Raw genomic sequence first — 25,723 nt, forward strand, 5'->3', positions numbered from 1 at the left:
GCAGAGCTGAATAAAGTTAAAGAAGCAAGAAAGAATGGCAAATGGGCAGTATACAAAGGAGGACAAGCAATCATTAAAGAATTCCGTATCCCACCCCCCTCAAGAGCAAATCCATCCATGGATGAAATATAGCTATTTTTATTTTGAACCTCAATTTCGAACTAGATGCAATAGAACCCATTGTAATTTAAACTCTTAAGAGTCTTAAGAGTTCATTTTGAGTTATTTTTTTTCAGTTTTATGCCTCTTTGGCATCGATACCCAGAGTGGAATGTAAATGGATGTACGTTAATATAACTTTCTCGGTGCTGACCACAGAGGATATTGAGGAGATCCGCCAGTGTCCGATGCGGCACATATTATGAGATGGAGGTACCTCCATAGTGTACCTTCCAGTTCCAGTTTCGTTTTCTAGGTGCCAGTAGTATCATCTTTATTTTTCATTTTCTGGGTTTTTTTTTTTTTTTTAATCCAGACATTGTATCAGATCCACCATGATGTAACTTTTGGTCTCATAGGTCATTATGGCCTTTTGAAGACGTTAATATAACATTTCATTTCATTTCATTTCTCTCTCTCTCTCTCTCTCTCTCTCTCTCTCTCTCTCTCTCTCTCTCTCTCTAAATCTCTTAAAGTTTGAAGTCATAAAAGTGGATTGCTAAACTCACGAAACCTAGGATACAGAAGGCAGTGTGAGACTTGTGTGACACGATCCTCAATTACAAATACTTCCACTACATGTTACACAAGAGCGCCAATCTGGCAAGCCACAGGAGAATATGTTTTGTCAAAGAACCATTACGAGCACTTATCTCAGAAGCCCCTGGAGGCTGGGAGATGGTAACCCCCCCATGCAGACAAGGTAGTGCAATCATTGAGAGCTTCACCAATTCTGTCCATGAACTCATAAGTAGCCCAATGGTACTACCCTCCACGTCTGTGAGCCGAAGGACACTATACATGGGCTGAAGTGCCTTCACAAGTCCCTCTGCATCCTGCCACCAAGTATCTCTCATGACCATACGAGAGAATGCTATAGACTTGGGCTCATCCTTGTCCTCCCATGCTGTCCATTCACGACACACAACAGTGCGCAATAAGCCATGTCGCACTCTCACCAGTCTCTCCACCACAATAAACATATATGCAAACCAAGTTTTGGAGGGCTTTAGAAGCTCAAGATCACTATTGGCCCTGTACATGCTCAAAACCTTTGGCCTCTTTGTGACAAAGTTCACCATGCTAGATGCAGCTGAAAATACATGGCTCACCCAATCAAGCTTCCCCACATCCTCAATCACCAAGTCAAGGCTGTGTGCTACACAAGGTGTCCACACAATCTTGGGAAACTCCTCCTCTAACATCCTGTCCATGGATACACAATTGGACCCATTGTCCGTGATCACCTGCACAATGTTATTGGGGCCAATTTCATTGATTGCCTAGCGCATGTGGAACATAATGAACTCCCATGTAACCACTGTCCCTGGCACCGATGCATCTATGGCACGAATAAACATTGCGCCTTTGCAGGAGGACACAAGAATGTTGTACACATTTCTCTTCCGCACATCTGTCCATCCATCACAAAGCAAAGTACAACCATACTTTACCCAAGTGGCCTTGAGAGGCTCCATCTCCATCTCCACAGACAGTTGCTCCTTGCAAAGCTCAGTAGTGCGCAATGTTTCATAGGAGGGGCCATCCCACTCACACCCAATGCGGGAGACAGCTCTCATTGCCTTCTTCCATCGAGGAGTCCTGACAATGTGGAAGGATAATCCACATTGAATAAACAACTTCATCAACTCCCTCATTGCCTCTTTCATGGCAGCCTTTTGCATCCCTGCCTGCACATGTCCTTTCTTGAACACTGGAAGACTAGTTCTTTTGGCTCAAGGTGCCGAGCTAGAACCACCTGCAACATCACCACTGGTATCTTCCTCTCTGATAGTGCGAGTCCTCTTGGAGACACTTTGACGTGCTTCAGGCTCTCCCAGTTTGGGGATATCCTCGAGGGGGATACCTAGCTGCATGGCCTTCCAAGCCTTTAGGCTATCATAGATTTCTTGTGGCACATGCTTACATGGCCCGATGCCAAAACCCTTTGTTTGTGACAAATGTGCCTTCAGCCTGGTGACACTGCCATGGTCCTTATCAGCACAAAAGTTGCATTTCCACTATCTAGACTCGAAGGTGACATTGTTCCAAAGAGAATCACATGTTCGAGGCATCCTACAAGGCAGGGATAACTGTAGATTGTTGGCCCTGCAAGTGCAACACATAACATAAAGTAATCTCATTTTATGATTCATGAATTTAATTGTCATCTTGGCCAACAATAGAGCAAGGGGAAGAGAAGGTAGGTAGGTAGCCTTAGGCCTCAATAGAGCAAGGGGAGGAAGATATGCCATAAATATTGATGGGAGAGAACAAAACGTGTTGCTTTGTGAGTTGTGCAGAGAAAACCAACATAAAGCAAAACATGACATACCCCTTTAGAAGACCTCCACAAGGCCCAAGGACACCAAGGAGCAGGCGGGCTGACACGGGTGTTGATTCGATGGCAAGCTCGCACACAAAACGGCGAAAAAGTACAAGCCACCGCCACTGGGAAACGCGTACAGAAAACGTACGAAACGATGTGATGTGACGGGCTGTAGGGTATTAAAATAAAAAACGCGTTTCGTACAAGACGAAACGTTTCGTACGTTTCAAACCTGCACGAAACGCGTTTCTATGCAACATTGCGCCTCCCCAGAGCAGTCCCGCCACCTGCGCCTCACCCAGAGGCGAGGCATAAAGCTAGTTCAATTTGCTGCTTGACCCACCATTTCACATAGCCAGTAGCAATGACCATCGCTGCCTCTCCGGAGCCTGCTCTCCCTCCAAAGCCCGCCCCACCCCCCCCCCCTCCCCCCCCTTTCAGCAAGTGTTGGGGCAGCCAATCAACATCATCTTCTTCCAATACCTCCCCGTAGAGGAAGCCGGTATTTTCGAGGAGATGATGGCCCCCAAACGTATTTGTGTGGTTTTGCATCACTCCAAGCCTTCCACCCGAGAGAGCGGCGCGATGATCTCCTCCTTCCCCCTAAGTGCAACGCCGAGGACAGATTGGAGCACGGAGTCAATGTCTGTCACTATCCATGGGTAGGCCATAGAGCTCTCACATCATCTACATGATTTGCATATCACCGATGTGTTCACTCACTTCTGGCCATTGGCATGGATGAAGGGTGGTGGCTCTGGCCACAGAGACCCGGGAGGGGAGATGGTGTCCTCCAACCTGGAGGTGCTCCTCTTTGTGTTTCTTCATGATTCAGTGGCAGTACCTCTTCCTCCCTCCTACAAACAGAGTAGCTCCATATGGAGGGCAAGATTCGTGCCCATCTGGTGCGGCTTCGCCCTAGGACAGATAGTGATTACTCCGTCCAAACCCACACCCAAGACTCTTTGTGTGGAGGGCAGTTCCAACAGTTCCGACTCCCATCGATGCGGATTGTCTCGTGGAACATTCAAGGTTTGGGTGGACCGCAGTGCTTTCAGAGGTGCGGGGTCCTTAGAGAGGAGCTTCACAAAGAACCCATCAACATTCCTCTCCTACATGAGCAGTTTATTATAGGAGGCAGCACAGAGCAAATTGGCTGGCTTCCGAGAGCAGGAGATAGCATCCAATGGAGCCTTGTCTCCTTGCAGCGGCTTCAAGAGAATACCTCAAAATTCGTGGATTGAGGCCCAGTTGGTTACAGCCTGTACAGAGATTAGTTTCATCGAGGAGCGGAGGGTGGAGTACAACTACCATGCCAGAGCCTCCTTTTGGACATCTTCACTTTCTGGGAGGCGACCAATTCGGCCAAGTTGAGGCAGCAAGATCTTGTTGTTCTCCTTCTAGATTTTGAGAAAGCCTACGACAAGGTAGACTAGGGCTTTCTAGAGGAGATGATGTGCCAAATGGGATTCCCTGAGGAGTGGGTCCGAGGTGTTTCTAGGCTCTACTCGGCTTCACACAACCAAGTTCTTATTCAAGGAGCCAAAGGCAACACATTTTCGCTTTCTCGCTCAGTCCGACAGGACTGTCCACTGGCACCTTATCTATTTTTGTTTGTTGCCAAGGCCATGAGTAGTTTTCTCTCCGCTTAGGAGACACGGGGACTGCATCTTCCCATTCACGAGCAGGAGGAGCTACTTGATTCAGAGTTTGCCGATGAGACAGCAACATATGTTTCCGAAGATGAGAGATTTGCCGAGGCGACAGAGATCTTCTGGCGTGCATCTACAGCGCACATCAACTGGCACAAGTCATATGGACTCTAGGTTGGCTCATCGCCCACCCTAACTTGGAGTCCGATTGAGGCTTTTCGGTGGATCCCGAGCAGCACTCTAGTTTGTTACTATTGGAATGAATTCTTGCCCCCCTCCTCCTCACGCTACCATATGGTAGTGTATTATCCCACATAGTGGGTTGGGCTCTAATTGACTCCTCTATATAGGGCTAAATAACCATTGGTTTTGTAACTCGATTGAACACAATGCTAATCAATACACTTAAATACACTAAGATTTGAAGGACACTTGCTCATATACAAGAAGTAAATTGCTGAATTGACAAGAGACACACAATGAGCCGGAACGGCCGACCCCTCCCTTGAGTAAATTGTATTACTATTGGAGAAATTCAATAAATAGCTTCACGGGCATCCATTGCCAAATCCTCCATGCCAATGCATATGAAATTCAGCATTTAGAAAACAATGGTATGTCGATGTAGATCACCAAGGAGCTGCCTTGATGCCCGGCCCAACTTCAGTGCCCATATTCTCTACCATTGGCTCTATGTTCTACCAAGCAAGGTAGCAACATCTTCAAGAGCACATAGGACAAGAGAAATACTACACAGGGCGGCTAAACAAGGAGTCCTGCCCTTCTACTGAGTAAGTAATGACAACACATTGTCCAATTAGCTTACCAGTCTTCATAGAAGTTGTTGCAAGCGGAAGCCTTCGCGTTGGAAGCTTTAGAAGTGTTAATATCTTCGATTTGCCGCAATCCTTCGCGACAAAAGTCGTCAACAGGATGAAGGGAACCCTGGGAGAGCTTCCCCTATGGTTCAACTTGAGAAAGGAAGGCTGAAATTAGGGTTTTCAGCAAAAAGACCAGAAATTACAGCAAAAATGAGAGCTGTTTTGCTGAATTTCAGTCATTGGGAGTGAGTAGGAGAGTGATTAGCACTTGGAAACACTCTTGGAAGCTTGGAAAACACCCTAGCAAGTTGGGTATGGCTATGGAGAGGTTGAAAATGGAGAGAAATGGTGGAAAAACAGAGTTTTCAGCCTCCAAAAATCCTCATGAAGAGAAAACACGAATTTTCTCTTAATAAGTAAGTGAATTGGGGTCCAATCAGGTGAAGGGACATGGGGAGATGCCCATTTATGAGTAAAAAGGGAGGATCAGGTCCTGGACATTGAGTCTTGTCCGCCTCGGGACTTCAGTGAGTGTGAACTTGGAAGCGGTCATAATTTATAAGTAACTTTTGAGCGCCCAAACTTTAATGACGTAGGATCGCACTCACTTATAAATACTGGCTAAGTCCTAAGGGCTATTTGAGCCTAGATTGGGTAATACTTACCACCTGTTCACATGCCACACAACCATGTCAGCAGACAGTTTCACACGCACGGTTCACGAGCGGGCGTCCCCTTACCCGGAACTACACATAGGTCATGCAGGCATGAAAACAGCATGCAATTTCATTTGCAGGCAAGCACATAAAGATGCTATGCAATGCAGCATTGGCATGAGCAATTTCCGTTCATGAAACCATATAAGACCAGGCGTTTCCAGGCAAGTATATGCGATACCAGACCCAATGGAAAGCCAATCCTCCAGGCGTTTCCGGGCATGTACACAAAGGCACAAGTCCCAGCGGAAAGCCAAGTTCTCCAGATATTCCGGGCATGATAACGTCAAGTCCCAGCGGAATATCATATCCAACTATACAGCATGACACGTGCCAATCACATGCATAGGCATCTTCCATAAGCCATGGACACCAATCCAATATGTACATAGTGTGAAAGCAAGAGTGAACCATTCGGGTGGCCAAATGGTGACATTCCCCCCCCCCCGCTTCTAAACAGTTGTCCGCAATGAAATGCATCCAAATATGTCTGAAGCACATGCGAGCAATCTTTGAAGAACTCTTCATCTATCCATTTAGCATCAATGGGAAGATAGTTCTTAAACTTCACAAGGTAACGCCTCACAACTTTGCCTACAGCAAGCTTGCGTTCCTTGTGATACACAATCTGCTCTAACTGCAAGATCTGCTCAAGCTCATCCACTTCTGGTGGATCCTCAATGACCATTTCACTGGGCTCCGGCCCTACATACTTGCGAAGGAGACTTACATGAAAAGCATTGTGTATGTGCCAATGACTAGGTAATGCCAATCTAAAAAGCCACATCATTGATCTTCTCCATCACTCGAAAAGGCCCATAGTACCTGGTTGCAAGCTTAGGATATGCACCCTCTTTGCCAGGCCTCTTTGCAAGTCTTGCTTTCTCAAATTTCAGCAATACCCAATCATTCTCTTTAACATCCAATTGCCTTCTATGCTTGTCGGTAGCCTTTTTATGCTTGTCTTGTGACCTTGCAATGGCTGTCCGCACCTGAGCAAAAGCAATATCCAAGTCTCTTACATACTCATCAGCTGCAAATATCTCATCCTTTGTGCGAAGGATGGGTGGCAAAACCACCTTACCATAAACAATCTCAAACGGGGCCTTTCCCGTAGATGCATGTACTGTGTTGTTGTATGCAAATTCCACAAGCGGTAAGTACTTCTCCCAAGAAGACTTCTGATCCGCCACATAACATTTCAAGAGATCCAACACAGCTGAATTTGCAGCCTCACTTTGCCCATCCGTTTGAGGGTGATAAGCTGATGAGAAGTCCAATTTGGTGCCCATATTATCAAATAAGGCCCGCCAAAAGAGACTTGTAGTCTTGGGATCTCTATCTCCCACAATGGACTTTGGCATTCCATGATGTTTGAACACTTGTGCAAGATATATTATAACCATATGCTCAGCTTTGATGGTCTTTTTGACCGGCAAGAAATGAGCTTGCTTGCTAAACCTGTCCACAATTGTCCAAATTGCATCATTACCCTGTTGGGTACGTGGCAAGTCCATAATGAAATCCATTGTAATACTTTTCCCCCTCCTCAGTTTCTCTCAGGTTTTTTGGAGGAGGCTATTCAACATTAAATGCCTCGCTTTCACATGTGGGCTGCCCCAATGCTACCGACTGGTTCTCACTCCCGCTAAATGCCTCCTCGCCTTCCTCTAAGCCTATAAAAAGCCTAAATCTGTGTGTGGATGGGAGAAGCTCTACAAACATGCACGCACACACATAGCTCGAACAGAGAAAACATGACTGAGAGAGAGAGTGCTGGAAATGTCCTTTGATAATAATAAAAATGAGAGAGAGAGAGTGTGCTGGAAATGTACTTTGATACTAATAAAAATGTGAAAGTACAAAGTACAATATAGTCGAGATCTAAAAGACCAACACACAATAAGTGTGTTCACATGGGAAAAAACCCATGTCCAACCATGGTAAAAAAAGTGCCCGTGAGTAGACTAGTTCACACCAGAACTTTTGTGAGGAGAAATGGCTAACAAACCCTCCTGAAGTGAATGATGTGAACATAAATAGGGTGTAGCATAGCAAAATACCCTAGTATAGGCTGTAGGTGTACAGCTTTGCGAAAAGCTTCAAACTTCTCTCTGGATAGAGGCTTTGTAAATCCATCTGCCACATTGGCCTGTGTAAGCACATAAGTCAAGTCAATCTCTCTAGCATGGAGCCTCTCCCAGACATAATGGTAAATAAACTCGATATGCTTTGTGCAAGCATGAAATACCGGATTCCGAGCAATGGCCAAAGCACTCTGACTATCAGTGTAGATGGTGGTAGAAGATGGCTGTCTAATACAAGATCGGCTAATAGACGTCGTAGCCAAAAACACTCCAAAGTAGTTGTAAAGATTGCCTTGTATTCAGCTTCACAGCTAGAAGTGGCCATTGTAGACTGCTTCTTGCTAAGCCATGAAATGCATGAACTACCAAGAAGAAAACAGTTTTCACTAGTAGACACTCGAGTGTCATAGCATCTTGCCCAATCAATGTCTGTAAAAGCAATCAAGCACAATGTAGACGAGCTGCCATAAAACGGCACAAAGTCAATGGTACCTTTAAGGTAGCGAAAGACACACTTACATGCTTGCCAATGTCCAGTGCCAAGGCTATGCATGAATCTGCTCAACTGTGAAATAGCAAATTACACGTCTAGGCAAATAGTGCATAGATAAATAAGGCATCACACAGCATGCTGATAAGTAGCGGCATCAAATGGCTCACCAACATCCTCAAGTGAAAGTTTTAAACCCGGTTCCATGGGAGTAGAAACAAGTTTACAATATGTCATTTAGAAGCGCTCAATGAGCTGCTCAATGTATCTCCGCTAAGATAGCAGGATACCCCCTTAACACATATAAATTGAATGCCCAAATAGTAATGCAAATGTTTAATGCACCATGTTTGTGACATCAAAAGCACGCTGCAAGTCAGCTTTGAATGCTGAAAGTTTGTCCTCATCGGGACCAGTAATGAACATGTCATCCACGTAAAGAATAAGGATCAGCAAATTGTCCCCATCTCTACGAACGTACAAAGTACTCTCAGTTGGACTATTTTGGAACCCATTAAGTACCATGAATTTTCTGGTACCAAGCACGTGGAGCCTGTTTAAGGCCATAAAGTGCTTTATGTAACCTGCATACTTTCTTTTCTGTCCCTTTTTGAACAAAGCCAAGCGGCTGAGAAAAGCAGTCTTAACATCCAACTGATGGACATGCCAACCCTTGTGTGCAGCCAAAGCAACAACAGTACGAATGGTAGTCAAACGCAAAGTAGAAGCAAAAGTCTCTTCATGGTCAATGCCCTCACACAGAGCATAACCTTTGGTGACCAAACGAGCCTTATGAGGATCAATAGAACCATCAGGCTTACGTTCAAGCTTATACACCTACTTAGTGCCTATAGCACGCTTGCCAGCAGGCAAGTCACATAACTCCCAAGTATTGTTCTTTTCAATGGAATCCAACTCTGAGCGCATGGCTGCAACCCAATGCTCATCCTCCAAAGTATCAGCATGAGAAATAGATTCCTCATTACAAGTGGTGGCAACAAGAGCAGTGTCAACAAAATGTGAAGATGCATGACGAGATACAACACAAGTACGACCAAGCATAAGACTAGGCTATTTGCTTTCACACACAGTGTCATCAGCCAACGAGGTACATTCTTGGTTTCACGAATAGCTGCAGTTTCATTGTCCAATGCATCACCTAGGGTCTCCTGATCAACATGTGGCACATCATGACCAATTTGAGTAGTTTTAGGTAGCTGAATTTCAGGAATTTCAGCATTATGTGATGGATGTAAACGAGCCAAAGCGGGCTCTACATCATCAGCATGTGACCCAAATAAAGACAGCAACGTATCAAAGACATCTTCTGGTCCAATTGATGGCTGTTTTTGACATGAAAGCAATGGTTCAAATTCATCAAAAATAACATCGCGAGACACAATGATTTTGCCTGTAGCAGGCACATAAAGTCGATACCCTTTGCTTTCATTGTTGTAGCTATAAAGATACATTTAATGGCCTTTGCATCAAGTTTATGTCTTTGTTGGGCTGGTATATGCACATAAGCCAAACAACCAAAGACTCCCATATGAGTAATCACTAGGATTCTGCCATTCAAAGCCTCATAAGCTATCATTGATTTCAAGTCTTTAATAGGGCAACGGTTCAACACACAGTTGGCACACATGACCACCTCAAGCCAGAATATACTTAGTAAATATTTGCTTTTAAGCATACATCTGGCCATCTCTATAAGAGTACGATTACATCTCTCAACAGCACCGTTTTGCTGAGGAGTATAAAGTGTAGTACATTGATGAGATATGCCACGAGAATACATAAAAGCTATGAACTCATTTGATAAATATTCCCCCCCTCGAGCTGTATGCAAAGCAACAAGCTTATGACCACAAGCATTTTCAACTAAGGATATAAAAGCACGAAAGGATGCAAATACATCTGATTTTGCTTTCAAGCCCTACACCCAAGTGAACCGAGTGTAGTCATCAATGAAAGCGACAAAATATGGTTTTTACAACTGACATGCAATGGTGGCTCACTGACGGTTTGCAAAACCTTGATAGACGTCTTGTTGCTATTGAGACCGCCATGGCCCACTATTGGAAACTTGGATGGTTGTCTCATTGGTATTGAGACTATGCTGGCTCACTTGAGTGGACATGTTGGTCCTCAAGCAGAACAGCAAGTGGTGGTTCCCACCGTATTACCATTTCAAGGCATCCCCTTTTTAGGAGAGAAAAAGGAAAGCAAGGAAACCTATGTGGACAATTGGTTAAACCAATGGACAACCTACTTCAATCTCAAGCAAGAGATCACAGATCGTGGGATTCCATAAGTCCAGATGTTCCTACGGAACAAGGCTTTTACTTGGTGGAGAGATCTTCTGTTAGAAGGTCATGGCTTGGCCGTCTACATACCACATGCATAGTGCCAATGATAATGAGATCATACATAAATAATAGAAGACTAGGGCCATTATCATCCCTCCTCCAATTTTCGTGGCTTGGAAGGGATTAGAGGGGTGAAGGTTAAGCGCGCAGTGGTGTAACATTACTGGGATGGGTGACCTCCCGAGAAGTGGCCCCCAATTTCCAACATGGTATCACAGCCAGGGAGGGCATGTTGGGATGTCATTAGCGGAGCTAGTCGACTTGCCGATTCCTCTCAGTGGAGCTGAACGAAGGCCGAATGAGTGTATGACTAAGAAGGCTAAGTTGTGCTCGTATGCCCGAAGTAATCACTAGCAAGCGAGCATATTCTATGAGAGCACGCAGACCTCTGAGCCAAGTGTCGTCAGAGCCTCTTGGTACCCTACATCCTAGCCAAGGGAGGGTGTTGGAAGGTAGGGCATGTTGGGATGTCATTAGCGGAGCTGGTCGACTTGCCGATTCCTCTCAGTGGAGCTGAACGAAGGCCGAATGAGTGTACGACTAAGAAGGCTAAGTTGTGCTCGTATGCCCGGAGTAATCACTAGCAGGCGGACATATTCTGTGAGAGCACGCAGACCTCTGAGCCAAGTGTCGTCGGAGCCTCTGGATACCCTACATCCTGGCCACCGAGGGAGGGTGTTGGAAGGTCATGGCCTGGCCGTCTGCATACCACATGCATAGTGCCAGGGATAATGAGATCATACATAAATAATAGAAGACTAGGGCCATTATCATCCGGCTTGGAAGGGATTCAAGTGGTGGAGGTTAAGCACGCAATGGCGTGAACACTACTGGGATGGGTGACCTCCCGAGAAGTGGCCCCCAATTTCCAACATCTTCAACCTAAGCCAAACACTTGGGACAAATTTGTCTTTTCGCAAGCAATTTGTTGAAATAGACCCTTTCAAGACCTATGTCAGATTGCAAGAACTTCGGATGAAAGGGAAGATTTTTGATAGGTATCTTCACGAATTTAAGGATGCCTTGTAGCTCATCCGATACCCTCAATTGACTCGGAGTCACGGAAAGACCACAAGGTCAGCCAAGCAAACAGCCCATATCCTTGAAGCCAAAAAGACTGGTAGCTACTTCGAGTGTGGACAACAAGGGCATATGGCTAAAGCTTGTCCAAACAAGAAGAAATCAACCAAGTCATCCGTGCATATTCACAAGATATCAAGCAATGATCGAATCTCTTCCATCGAAATTCATCACCTTGAGGATAGTATTTTGCAAAGGTTGTTCTTTTAGTACTTCAGCCTTCGGCCAGAGTGACCTGCTCCAGATGGAGGGACGAATCAAGGGTCAAAAGGTAGTTATACGTTTTGACAACAGCAGTAGTCATAACTTTGTGAGCTCTCTATTGGTGCAGAAACTACGACTACCAACGAAGGCAAGTGATCACAAGTATCAAGTCAATTTTGCAAAGGGGACAGATCCCCAAATTTGGGACAAGATAGTTCCAAACATAGAATTGCAAATTGAAGACTATCGGGAGAACCTTGATTTCCACCTCATCGATTTAGACAAAGTTGATGTATATCATGGTTTTATTCCAAGAATGATTCTCTTTAAATTGATTATAAATCCCATGTAATTACTTTTGTTCATAATAATGATCCTATAGTATTGAAGAATCCTAGTTTTGTTTTACCTATCTTAGGTAATGATATCCCTATCATCATCCAAGTATAATGCTTATTTGTGTCATTTGAGCCTTTTTCACTCTACTTTCTCTTTATGTTATAGTAAATTTGATTATGTGCTATGTCACAAGCAAAATCAATATTGTTATGCGAACGAGATCATAGAATGAGATAAGTCACAAGCATTAGGGGAAATTAAGCGTGAATTTGCGGATGTTTTCCTTGCCGATTTACTAGAGGGATTACCTCCCGAGAGGGGTAGATCATACTATTGAGTTAATACCTAGTAGCAAGCCTTTCTCAAAGCAACCTTATCAGTTCTGTCAAACCGAGGAGGATGAGATACACAAGTAGTTACAGGATTATCGAGAGAGGGTTTGTACAGCCTTGCAGATCTCCATGGGGAGCACATGTGCTACTGTCCAAAAAAAAGGACGCCACGATGCATTTTCGTGTAAACTACAAGGGACTAAACAAACTAACGATCTAGCATGGGTATCCATTACCGAAATGGATCATCTCATTGATCATTTATGTGGAGCCAAATACTTCACAACATTGATCTTTGTTCTGGGTATCATCAGACTCGAATTAAATCTAAAGAGCCGAAGACAGGTTTTCGGACTAGATAAGGTCACACTGAGTTCTTGGTGTTACCCTTTGGGTTAACCAATGCTCCAGCCACTTTCCAACAGATGATGTACAATCTACTTCGTCCATATCTAAGAAAGTTTATTGTGGTATTCCTGGATGATATATTGATTTACAGTAAAACATTGCGAGTGCACATAGACCATCTGTAACATGCGGAAGCTTCGGAGAAGAATCAGTAACTTCAATACTCAGAATTCAGCACTCTTTTCGCGACGGAAACTAACGCACAAACTGAAAGGAGATGTGCAAAAAATATAGAGAGAAATGAAATGAAATGAAATGATATATTAACGTCTTCAGAAGGCCAAAATGACCTATGAGACCAAAAAGGTTACAACAATTGGTGGATCTGATACAATGTCTGTGTAAGAAAAGCTAAAAACAACTAACTGAAACTGAAATAACTATGAGGAAAAGTACGGTACTAGGAGCTCCTAATGGATAACATCTGGGAGGAAAACTCCAGCAACAAAGGTAAGCATCATACACATCACTATCCAAAGAAGTCTCTCATCAGTCGATGGCGGATATCCTCAATGTCCTTCATGGTGAGTACTCTGACTGGACGTCTCCCATGCCGTGCTAGTATGGTCCTGATCCTCTGTTGTAGTCTCCGCCGGTGTCGAGATGGGCCTCTCATCTTGGGGCGCCTGGACCGCCCCAGCTCTATAGCCCGATCAATCAGTGTACCTCTAGTGCGGCTATACTCTGGGACTAGCTGCAATGCCTGCTGGCCTGACTGCTCAATCTCTGGTCGAAAGAAGTCTGTAATCTGCCTCTGTAGGTGTCTCTCCCTCTCTGATCCCCTCCCTCTCAAGAGACCCTCTCTATGTCTACGAAGCTACAACAAGTATAATCCGAGGCATCTCTGATCCTGGTATCTCATGACTCTAGAAAGTGGTCCGAAACCCTCTCTAAACAGGCAGTGAAAACGGCCTCGTATCTCATAATATACTGGACAATGACATATGTAATGTAACTCTGTCTCTGGCTCCATGTGGCATAGCTGACAAATCCTGGCCTCAGCTGGTACTCCTCTGAATCTGCCAGTCTCAATCTCTAGCTGGTGTGAGGATGTGCGCATCTGACCAATAGCACACCGTACCCCATGAGAAAGATGAGTATCCATGTAGCTGGGTCTAATCACAAACCCATCCTGCGTGAGCTGGAGAAGATGATCTCTATAGAAAGCCATCTTCGTACCAAGCTCCTGTGTCGGCTGTATCCATGTCCTCCTAGTGTCCAACTGAATCAAGTCCTGCCTGAGAAGTCTGGTAATCTCTGCCCGTGTGAGAGAGAGCAAGGGTGCATCCAGGGAGTACTGAAATGGAGGTAGCCTTTCCATACTAAAGCCATGCAACTGGAACCAAGCTGTCATCTGTGCATACCAACATGATCCGTCTCCCTGTGATGCCAACTGTCGTGAAGACTCCAGGGCTAAGCGAGCATATCTGTCTCTAGGGAGAGCCCAAGTGCTATGTATAAAGGAGACTGATCGAGTGAGTGCCTCTACTACCAATGGGGGGGCAGCCATCTCTGCACGGATAATATCATGTGGTACGGAGACCTTGGCCCTAATCATCCAGGAAATCATAGAAACCAAGGGCCTCTCCATATGTCTCCATCCATCAGTGCTACCAGCTCGGCTGTGGTGATCTACTGAGGGTCCCCATATCTCCACTCCATACAGCATGGCTGAAGTGACCAAAGTGTCAAAGAGCCAGAGCTTTGTTCGAGGTTCCTGAAACTGAACCTGCGAACACATCCTCTCTAGTCTCCCCAATGCTGCATAAGCTCTGGTCAATCTGGTCTCCGCTGCTCTCCTCAAGGAAAATAGTGGGCCACTAAAAACCACACCAAGGTAAGTATATGCATCTGTATACTCCACTGTCTCCTGACCATATGTAAAGGTGGGTACTGACCTCCTAACCCACTGTGCTGTGGTGTTAAACACCATCACCTTGGTTTTACCAAGGTCAACAGACAATCCACTGTCCTGTGCAAATGTGTGCAATGCATCCAAATGACGCTGCATTCCCTCTGGAGAATCTGAGATCAGCACAATATCATCAGCATACAATAACAGCGGAATCCATGTCCCTGCTAGCTGTGCTCCTCTGTCACCCTCGCGCTCTACATAGTCTGAAACCTCATCCACGTATATCCCAAATAAGGTGGGAGAAAGGGGGCAGCCCTGTTTCACCCCAATAGTGGAGTGAACCATCTCAGATATACCCTGAGTAGTACGTACCTGCCCCACAACTGTCCTGTATAAAGCCATGATTCCCCAAATCAGCTCTGTGGGCACTCCCATCTCCTGTAGTCTGCGCATCAGTCTGGCTCTCGGTACTGTGTCAAAAGCTTTGCGGAAATCCACAAAGCAACAATAAATCCTCCTGCCATATAATCTGCCCTCCTCAATAATAGCTCTGAGTGTCAAGATATGATCAAGAGTGGAGAAACCTCTCCTAAACCCTACCTGCCCTAATGCACGTATGCCCTCTCTCTCTGCCCATCTACTCAACTCCTGCTCAAGAATAGATGCATATAATCTAGCCAATGTGTGACCAATCATGATGGTACGATAATTCCCAGGAAGCATGGGATCCCCTGACTTGAAGATAGGCACAATTGTGGACATATTCCAAGTCTCAGGAAAACCCTCACACATGGCTCGGTTAAACATCATAGCAATAAGCTCTGCAAGCATATCTCTGGCATGAATAAAGTGCTCTGCTACCAAACCATCATGATCATATGCTCTCCCAGTCCTCATCCTGTCAATAGCTTTCCTTACCATCTCAGCAATAAAGAAAGCACATGTCTCTGGGCATGGCTCCGATGGGTCTGGCAGGGGCGGCTGTCCTGCTGCTGTGTACAGGGATGCTGCATACTCACCCCAAATCTCTGTGGAGGTAATGGCTGGTGATGGTGAATGCTCATGGAATAGTCTCCATGCCTCGCCTGAGTCCTGACTCATAAATAACTGATACAAATCCCTCTCTAACTGAGCAAGATAAGCCCTCTTCTTCCGTCGCACTAGGTGCCGGAAGGTAATCCGTGACTGTCTGTGAGTGGTAACACCCATGAGCACCTCTCTCTGTAATCTGATCCTCATCTCTCTGCACTCCTCATCATACCAACTGTTTTGGGGCATGTGAGAACACCTTTGCTCCATTTAGCCTCTCGAGAATATAGTCAATTCGAGGCATCGGGAATCTGCTCTTCATAGTTAGCTTGTTGAGTGCACGATAATCGACACACAAACAGGAAGACCCATCTTTCTTCTTGACAAATAAGATCGGTGCTGCAAATGGCGACACGCTGGGGCGGATGAAATCAGATTGCAACAATTCTTGGAGTTGGCGGTCCAACTCCGATTCCATTGCCTTGGAAAGGCGATACGGAAACTTGCTCGGGGGTTCCGAGCCTGGAAGGAGGTCTATCTTGTGGTCCTCCGGTCAGGACTGGGGAAGTTGGGGAGGGAGGCTGTCCCGAATAAAAATCTTTTGGAACTTTTCATGGAGAACCGAGTACGTCTCAAAAGCATTGGCCACCGTCTGGGCTGTCTGGATGTAAATCATCGCACACTGTGCGCCTTTCTTAACTGCTCGCTTAGCCTGTAAGTGGCTTATGAGCGAACGAATTCCTGGTTCACACTTAATGGTCACGGGGCGTTTGACACATTCCGATTGATCTGGAACGTGTGCTTGTCCCACTTGACATCAAGAAGAAACTTGTGAAACCACTGAATACCCAAAATTATGTCTGCTCCTACAAGAGGGACAACCATAAAATCACGCACAAACTCTATGCCCTAAATCACTAACTTAGCACCTAGAGCTTCATACTTGACGCTCGTTGTCATGCCTGTGCTAACCCTCAACCTGTTTGTCCTCCGAAGTCAGCTCGAAACGGGCACGCCTCGTGGCCTGTTCGGTGACCACATCCTCCGTGCTGTCGCTGTCAAACAAGACGACTCTCTGGCCACCTATGTAGCCAAAGGACTTGGGCAATTCGTTGCGCTCATACTCCTGGTCATGGGCGCCCTTCTGTTTATCTTCGAGCTCCCGGCTAATAATTGCTCCAACTGAAGCACCGGGGTTTGAAGAACTAGGGGTAGCCGCTGGGATCTGTGTGGGAGCGGAGCTCACTACAGAAGCTGTGGAGGCGGCGGCGGCAGCGGCGGCGGCGGGCTTTGGAGGCTTCTTCAGACAATCCCGAGAAGTATGTCCTTTTGTATGACAAAAGAAACATCTACCCTCCTTGTACTGAGAAAGCTCCTCAGCACTCAACTTGCCACCTGTCTTGCCTGCCTCCGCTTTCTGGTCAGGAGTAAGCTTAGACGCATTGTTCGAGTTCTTGGAGCCAGAGACTCCCGGGCTTTGTCCTGGGGAAGACCCCGTCTGGTTTTGGCTTTTGCCCCCCGAGGCGGTAGCCCTGGGAGAAGCCAGCTGGGAAGTCTTGGGCTTGCCACCATTATGTTTCATTTTTGCACTCTGCGCAAGCGAGAGTGCGTCCTCAAAGGTGGCTGGCCTAAACATATGCACCTCCCATTGGATTTGGTCCCAGCCATACAAAAGCTGCTCTTTCTTGTCCGTATCAGATAAGCCTAATTGCAGACATAAGGTCGAAATTCTATTGGCAAACTGAAGGACTAGTTGCGCGTTCTGACGCGCTCCCCTGAACTCGTCTTCGAGTCGCTCAAGATAGTAGGGCGGTAGAAAACGCTGCTTACGGTCGCGGACAAACTCGTCCCACACATAAGCTGCCATACCTGCTCTGGTGTGGGCATGAGCCCACTGAGCCCACCAAGGAATGGCCTCACCTTCGAAGTACCAACTGGCTAAGATCACTCTGTCAGTATCTGTTTTCCTAACTACGGCAAAGCAAGCTTCAAATTGATGTAACCATGAATAGAGAGTTGTGGGATCGAGTTTACCATTATACTTACTGAAGTTCATTTTCTCGGGAAAATGATTGGAGGGTGCCGTCGGTGTCAATCTGGCATCCAATGCTTTGAGGTAACGATCGTGTTCCACGCATCACATGGCTTCGTCTTCTCGTTGTCGGATCTCCAATGCACGCATCTGCAACTCAAGCAAAGAGCTTGGCTGCGGCTGTGACCCTGTGAGGGTTCCTGAGTGGAGGATCTGGTATCTGGGATACGGAAGGAGAGGGAGGAGGAGATGGAAAACGCGACGCTGGAGAGCAGGTACACTCCTCCAGAGCCAAGATCTGCGCCTTCTGCTCATCCAACTTGGCTGTCTGTTCTGCGATTGCTCGCATCATCTACTGGAACATGTCTGTGACACTCAAGCCTGGTGCCCTAGCTGGGCTGCCTGGTGCACTCTGGTCCCATGGTTCTTGGTCTCTCTCGTCGTCAAAGCTCGCCCTAGCAGGAAAATGCACTTCCTTTCCGGAACGCAATCTAACCATCCACTATCTGTGTGGGAGACGTCCGGATGCTAAAAACCAACCGTCCTTAGAGGGACAGGAGTCACTCCGAAAGGGGTAGTCCACCAGCGTCTAAAACCAACCACACGAGCGAGAAAAAATTCTGGTTTCTTTGCTGAATCTTTGTACTTGAAGTAGGCTCTGATACCATGGTAATATGCGGAAGCTTCGAAGAAGAATCGGTAACTTCCATACTTAGAATTCAGCACTCTTTTCGCGACGGAAATTAACGCACAAACTGAAAGGAGATGTGCAGAAAATATAAAGAGAGAGAGAGAGAGAGATGGAGAGGACAGTATTGGGTCCCAATTACCCTCTGTAGGGCCCCCACCACGGATGGTGTATTTGCTTTATTAGAATGATGTGTATCTGAAAGAAAAATACAAAATTCTTGACCTTTCTTGGCTGGGAAATCCCTGCCCTTGACCTTCAGTACTCCACCCCTTTGCTTAGCAACTCCCTTGGCTTGTCTAGCCCTTGATTTGCTTGAGCTCTTGGTGAATAATGAGATGAATGAATGGGAACATGGGCTAGGCTATTTATACTACTCAATATGAGCAGTCGGCCAGTATACATCCAGGCGGCCAGCCTAAAAGTCCCACGACTTGTGAAAATCCAGCAATAAATGCTGAATTAAACCCCAAAAAATGCTGCATTTTTCCCTACATGCTGAGAAGGTGATGCGCCTGAATTCCAATGGCTGGGCAAGGCCTTTGCACACATCCCAAGGGCTGGGCAGCCTGTATGGGCTGCCCCATACTTGCCCTACAACCATGTAAAGGCTGTAAACTCCTGGAATTTGCCTTATTCTTGCCCTAGGGCTGTCCTACAGCCCCTCCATGGCTGGTGGGTTCAGCTTGGGCCTTCCTCGCCCTCATGGGGGTGGTTCCACACCATTCCCATGCCCACACTAAGATCCGGGGTAGCCCTGTGGGCTGGCCCCTTGTCCTAAACACTAACTACTCAGTGATTTGGCATCCGGTACCATACCACATACACAGAATCACTGACATCGTTCTAGAGGGAGACACACAGCGTGGACTGGCACTGTTTCATGTGCAGGACAGTGCACACCTGACCTTAGACTCGCAGGACAATGCACACCTGACCTCGGACAATTGATATGGATCCCTGGCTGACTCGTCCCGGACTGGGCTCACATGGGACCAGTTCACCATCCCAGGTCCTGCACCTTCTGTACAGAAATGTATATGTGGCATCCAAGTGCGGGATGCACGTGACACCATCTCAACACGGTTTTACAGATTTTAGGACAAGAGCTCTATGCCAAGGAATCCAAGTGTGATTTCTTTAAAACATCTATCTCGGTCATGTTATTACTCATGATGGAATTCACATAGACCCAAAGAAGGTACGCAAGATCCGTAAATGGCCTATTTCGAAGACTATACAACGGATCAAGTCTTTTTTAGGTTTTACCATATTTTTCTATACATTTATTCATGATTATGCCAAGGCACCGCTCACAACTCATGAGAGAAGTGGTGAGGAAGAAGGGCAAGCACAATCCTCTAGTGGTGTGGAATGATGTCCTCAATGCAAGCTTTGAAGCTTTAAAAAAATTACTGACTACAGCACCAATGCTGCATTTAGTAGATCCTAGCAAACCATTCATGGTTGAGACTAATGCTAGTGATTTTGCCATTGGGGCAACTCTCTATCAAGACGGAAGGCTGGTTGCTTTTGAGAGTAAAAAGCTCACACAAGCAAAATGCAGTATCCAACTCTGGAAAAAGAGTTACTAGCAATAGTTCATGCTTTGAAGAAGTGGAGACATTATCTCTATGGCTCCAAGTTCGTTGCTTAGACAGATCATCATTCTTTGAGGTATTTTGTGACCAGGGAGATCTTAGACCAAGATGGATTGAACTTATTCAAGAGTTCAATTTTGAGATTCAATACCCAAAAAAAAATCAAGGACATGATTCTATTTGGGTAGTAGTGGATAGACTAACCAAGATGGTTAAGTTTATTCCCACACAGTCTACGATTAAGAGTCATGACTCGGCTACTTTATTTGTAGATCAGATATACAGGCTTTATGGATTGCTTAAAGAAACAGTCAATGATCGGGATGCAAAATTCACTGCAAGGTTCTGGCAAGATACATTTGCTATATTAGAACTATGTCTTTCTTATCATTCAAAATCAAATGGTCAAACTGAAAGAACTAATCAAACTTTGGAAGATATGCTAAGGACTTATGTCTCTGTAACATGCAGCGGAAGTCTTCGTATTGGAGGATCCTATCACACAAATGCTCACACCGTCTTCTGTATATCTCGAGTTTCGTGAGTTTAGCAATCCACTTTAATACTTCAAACTTTAAAGAGATATGAGAGAGAGATGAGAACTGTACACCGTATGGAGTCCCGAATTACCCACTGCAGGGCCCCCTATCCTTACCGAGATAGTATTTGCTTTATTATCTTTAAAGAGACTGACGATGTGACTGACGATAAGCCAAACGCAAGACCTCTAAAGACCAAGTGTTGGGCTGAACTGTGCACTGTTGCAGAAGCACCAAAGATGTCCAATCTCGAGCCTATGCACTCTTCCCAATGGTATGAGGGAGGGATGCAAAGCTAGGGCTGAGAGAGGGGCTGTTCGGGACTGTTCTAGACTGTATATGAATGCTGTAAATGAATGAGAATGCTGCGTTTTACCTTCACCAAGAGGCTCGGGCAAAACGATGAATGAGTGGATGCAGAAAACGCAAGGTTTACTGATGGCTGAATTCTGTGAACTGATGGCTGAATGTTGAGGACTGATACGTTTGCTGATGGAGGGCTGAATGCACAAGCGTTGATGCTATATGCTTCTCCAAAACGCAAGGATCTGAGGTGGATGCAACGCTGAATGGGATGCGCCTGAATGCTCCTTGGCTGAATTATGAGATGAATGAGAGAATGGGTTAAGCCCTCCTATTTATACTAGTAATGTTGCTAGTCGGTTGGCACTAGATGTTTGGCCGACTGCTCTATAAACATTAAATGCTTAATGATGATTCATAAATGCTGAAAATGATGGGAAAATTACCAAAAAAATCCTAGATAAATCCTGGATGCTATCTGAGGTTCCTGCAATGGTCTAGATGCTATGCATGAATGATGTGCAATATGGATGCAAACCCTAAGGTTTCTACTGACTGTATATGCATAAATGCGTCTCTTTAAGTGGGTTAAGGGACTTAGACTGACTGATTGACTGACTATGGCTGAGAATGACCTACGTAGCTCGTGCCTGACTTATCCTGGAATGACGATATACAATGGGGTCATGGCGTACGACAAGTATCATCCTACTGGGTTCTAATAATGTCCAGATGTTGCACTGCTGATGATGAGCCAGTTTTGTCACCATGCACTATAGTGCAAAGTGCATGTGATAGTCTCCAAAAGACAAACCGAGTGGGAAAGGTATCTCTCACAATTAGATTTTGTGTACAATAGCAATAAGCATTCAGCTACAAGATTTAGCCCATTCATGCTTATGTACGGATTTCAACCTAGAGCACCGATTGCTTTTGGATTAGGTAAATTCCAAAATCACCAAGCTTATGATTTTTTGCAAGATATGCAAGAGATGCTTAAACTTGCAAGGGAAAGTGTAAGAACGGCTCAAGACCGAGCTCAAACTTATGCTAACCAACATAGATCTCCTAAAGTGCTGGTGGACGTTGGCATGTGGGAGTATCTTAGAATTCCAAAAGATTCCAAGATTATGCATACATGCATGCAGACCCTAAAGCCTTACTTCTAGGTGTGTTCCACATCACATGATCCTTGGTCAATCTTGGATGAGACTCAACAGTATAACTCATAGCAAGTCAGGTTGCATGAAGAAAAGAAGGAAAGGGGAAGAGGGACCATGGGAGGGGGGGGGAGCGGGGGTGTTTGTTGTTGCAGATATGGGATGCATGAAGCTCAAAAGGAGAGGTCCGTCCTTCTAAAACCAACATGCTTTGCTGAGAGAGGTAGGATTCTTTCAATTGAACCAGTTTGCAAAAAAGTTGCTGACTTATGGAAAGAGGGTTTATTTAAACTAGGAACCTCTTTTGCCTGACCTGCCCATGTACTTGTCCAGCCCCATATGCTGCTTCAGCTGCCCCACCAATGCCCATCCTATCCCGCCAGCCTTGTTCAATATTACCTCAAAGTGCATAGGCAAGGCCTCTATCATAGCTCTTAGTACACCGTGGAGTACATAAGACATGATTAAAAGATATAAAGAATGCATTGCCTGGCCTGCCCATGTACTTTTCCAGCCCCTTACGCTACTTCTGCTGCCCCACCATCGCCCATCCTTTCCCACCAGCCTTACCTCAAAGTGCATAAGCAAAGCCTCTATCATACCTCTCAGTACACTGTGGAGCACATAAGACATGATTAAACGATAGAGACAATGCATGTATCATGACTCCCAGGGTAGCAGTTAAAACACTAAAGAATGCAACTGGAAACACATACACTCGCTATCTTTTGACTTTTAAAAACCATCCACATGAAGGAATAAAGGAAAGCCTACCGTGCCTGGACCTTCAGTACATGGTCCACCAAGAAAAGCCATAATACGAGCTCCTGTGCCAGGCACGCAGGCTCCCAATAAACCAGCTGCAACTGTAAGAGCCATGCCGGTGCACCGCATGGGCCGGTGCACTGACTGAACAGGCCATGCATCCCGTTGCAAGTCCTCCAGTAGCTGTCATACAAGAAGTGCACATCATGCCATCGAACTGTGCAAACCAGAATCTAAACCTAACTGGTGTATGCTTGCATAACATACAAAACACAAGAAAGTTAGTAGTCTAACCGCTCCCAGGTTGTACTCGCATTCTGCCTGGGGAAGAAGGAAACGGCTGACACCACTAACAAAGGTCCCATCACGCACAGCACCAGTCAGGTTGGGTTGCTGTCCCTTTGGCTGAAAACTTCGTCGGGAGGAAGAAAGCCCTAGTTGATCAAGAATCGTCTCCTTGCTGATCTCCTTGGATCCTCTAAAGACATAAGATTTAGGCATCTCTGCAGATCCAAGCTCATGTACCTGTACTTGTGTTCCAAAAGTGATCAAGCCCACTAACGCATGCTCCGGGAGCAACTCAATTGCCTGCTTCAGAGCCGTCTTCAAGAAACCAAGCTCCTCCTCAATCAAGCAAGTGTCCAGGACAAAGAGAAACACTGGAGGTAATGATATGTCAGCTGGAGGTGCATACTCAACAGTAGAATACTGTTGGAAGAGCTCGGGGGGTAGGTTGTTCTCAGCGATGTGATGATAATGCTGGGGGAAGTGATTGCGTTGGAAGCAGAAGGGGCAAACCCATAGCTTGGCCATGAAATCTATTTGAGCATAAGGGCATAGAAAGGCAGAGCAAGTCTTGCAGCGGAGAGGCGGATAAGGAAGAGGCTGCTTGTCCGGGATGCGGCGGAGCGGTGTGTAGACAGCAGCCATGGGCACCACACACTTGCTGGCTTCAACTTTGGAGCTCGGCCATAAGTTCCACGTGAATCTTAAACCATCCTGACCCTCTAGTTCAGCAAAATCAGCCATGGTTGATCTGCTCTCGCTGTATTAGTATATGTGACTACAACTGCTCCACTATATGTGAAATGATCAAAAGGTAAGCTTCTACTGTCCCCTGATTTGTGAGGTTTTCTCTGTTGCCCTGATATAATCTTTAAAAAATCCTCAAAAGGCCATAACCCAGCTTTCTGATCCCTTGATGCAATCTGTTCTGATTTTTTGCAACTAATTTTTGGATTTTTTCCCCTGAAAACCACCACATAATGAAGTTAAAACTCAAGCTAATTTGATCTTAACCCAAAATAAATCATCTACTTAAGTGCCCAATTTAAGCTTAATTGATCCATAGCTCTTTCAACTAATGAGGGCCTTTACAAAGCAGCCCGCGAAGTGCGGACGGGCAGTCTATGGATGGGCCAGATTGCACGTCCATGAGCAGCCGATTCCCACCCACTGTCGTCAGATGGACTAACTGTAACGAGTCTTAAACTCAACATATAGTTAGGTTACAGGTAGGGGTCTTCCCGAGCTAGACAACTCCTTATGTGCCCTGGTTTGCACTTAACGTGGATTAGCCTAAAGCAGTTCCGATGTGCCCCAGTTTGACAAGTTGAACCTACTCTTAATGATCTACTAATTGGGGCAAAAGTTCTCATGTGCCCAGATTTTTCTTCTTTTACCCTAGACCTAATCAGATCCAATCTTGAAATCATAGCTCAAAAGGCCACAACCTCCTGTAAGGGGGATCCGAGATCGATGCAATACCTGTCCTGGTTTTCAGAAGCAATCTGATAATCAGAGCAAGCTTACCTCGAATTAATCGATCCAGATGTATAGAAGTCGTTTCCTCTTCGCTTGATCAAACCCTCTCATAAACCCTAAAAATGTTCGCTGTGGTCGGCAGGCCCTGCCAAGCGCTTGGGCTCTCAACACTCTATTCTTTTCAGGGTTGCTCGGATCTAACGAAACAGGGCCTCCGTGATCTGTGGGCAGAGAACACCTTACGGCAATGACAGTAATATTGGAAATTTGTGTTGTCACCTAAATTTAATTTCGGACTAAGGTTCTTGTGCTCTTGCTTAATACTAAGGTTATTTGCCCTTGCTTGCGTCCTCCCCTCCCTTGCATCAATTGTCCTTGCCCTCTTGCTTGCTTAGTGTCGCGCCCCACTCGCGAAAGAAGGAAGTGTGCCCCATCCCACTTCGCATGCCTCTTGAGAGAGAAAGAAAGGAAGGAAGGAAGCATGTAGTGTGCCTTATCCCGTCTCGTGGAAGAGGCCTTCATGAGAAAGAAAGGAAGGAAGGAAGCATGTAGTGTGCCTCATCCCACCTCGCAAAAGAGACCTTTATGAGAAAAAGGCCAGATTCCACACCCTCTTCTGCAATGAATTTGGTCCACTTGCACAGTTTGATGAGATCAGTACTAAAGTTCAAACATCATTTACTCAGACAATATGACGTGATACTTCCCAGAGGGCCATTATAGATTTCTTCATGAGTCATCATGCATCCACATCAAAGCCCACCGCCCTAACTAGCACACTAGTAGCCCAGTCCTCTACCCTAGAGGCATCCTCCTCAGTGATAGAGCTCAATCTATTTTGCAGGTGTTACGTAGTGTGTAGTGTGTATGTGGGCCCGACTAGGCTTGACTACATACGCCGAAGTGTGGGCGGCAAGTAAGTCCGGGGTTCAAGGGTTTGTCATATGGGTTGGAGTACCGCACGCAGCCAGGCTAGTGTGGGCAGGCATGCCACTACA

General features: G+C 45.8%; 1 protein-coding gene across 4 annotated transcripts in view; it reads right to left on the reverse strand.

Annotated features, from left to right (window-relative positions):
- The window catches only part of LOC147633000 (protein transport protein SEC23 E-like), a 93,490-nt gene extending 68,205 nt beyond the window's left edge, over positions 1-25,285 (reverse strand). For all 4 annotated transcript variants that reach the window (XR_015267071.1, XR_015267070.1, XM_086806020.1 and 1 more), the window contains exons 1-3: positions 24,774-25,285; positions 23,256-24,209; positions 22,971-23,144 (exon numbers count right to left, since the gene is read on the reverse strand). Coding sequence is in view for 2 of the 4 variants with exons in the window: in XM_086806020.1 (XP_086662146.1) it covers positions 22,971-23,144; positions 23,256-23,990 (909 nt within the window). In the remaining 2 variants the exon portion in view is untranslated. The remainder of the gene's footprint in view (positions 1-22,970; positions 23,145-23,255; positions 24,210-24,773) is intronic.
- Between the last annotated feature and the right edge of the window lie 438 nt (positions 25,286-25,723).

This window comes from Cibotium barometz, chromosome 12 (assembly GCF_041138505.1).
Source record: "Cibotium barometz isolate CiBa-2024 chromosome 12, ASM4113850v1, whole genome shotgun sequence".
Lineage (NCBI taxonomy): Eukaryota > Viridiplantae > Streptophyta > Polypodiopsida > Cyatheales > Cibotiaceae > Cibotium > Cibotium barometz.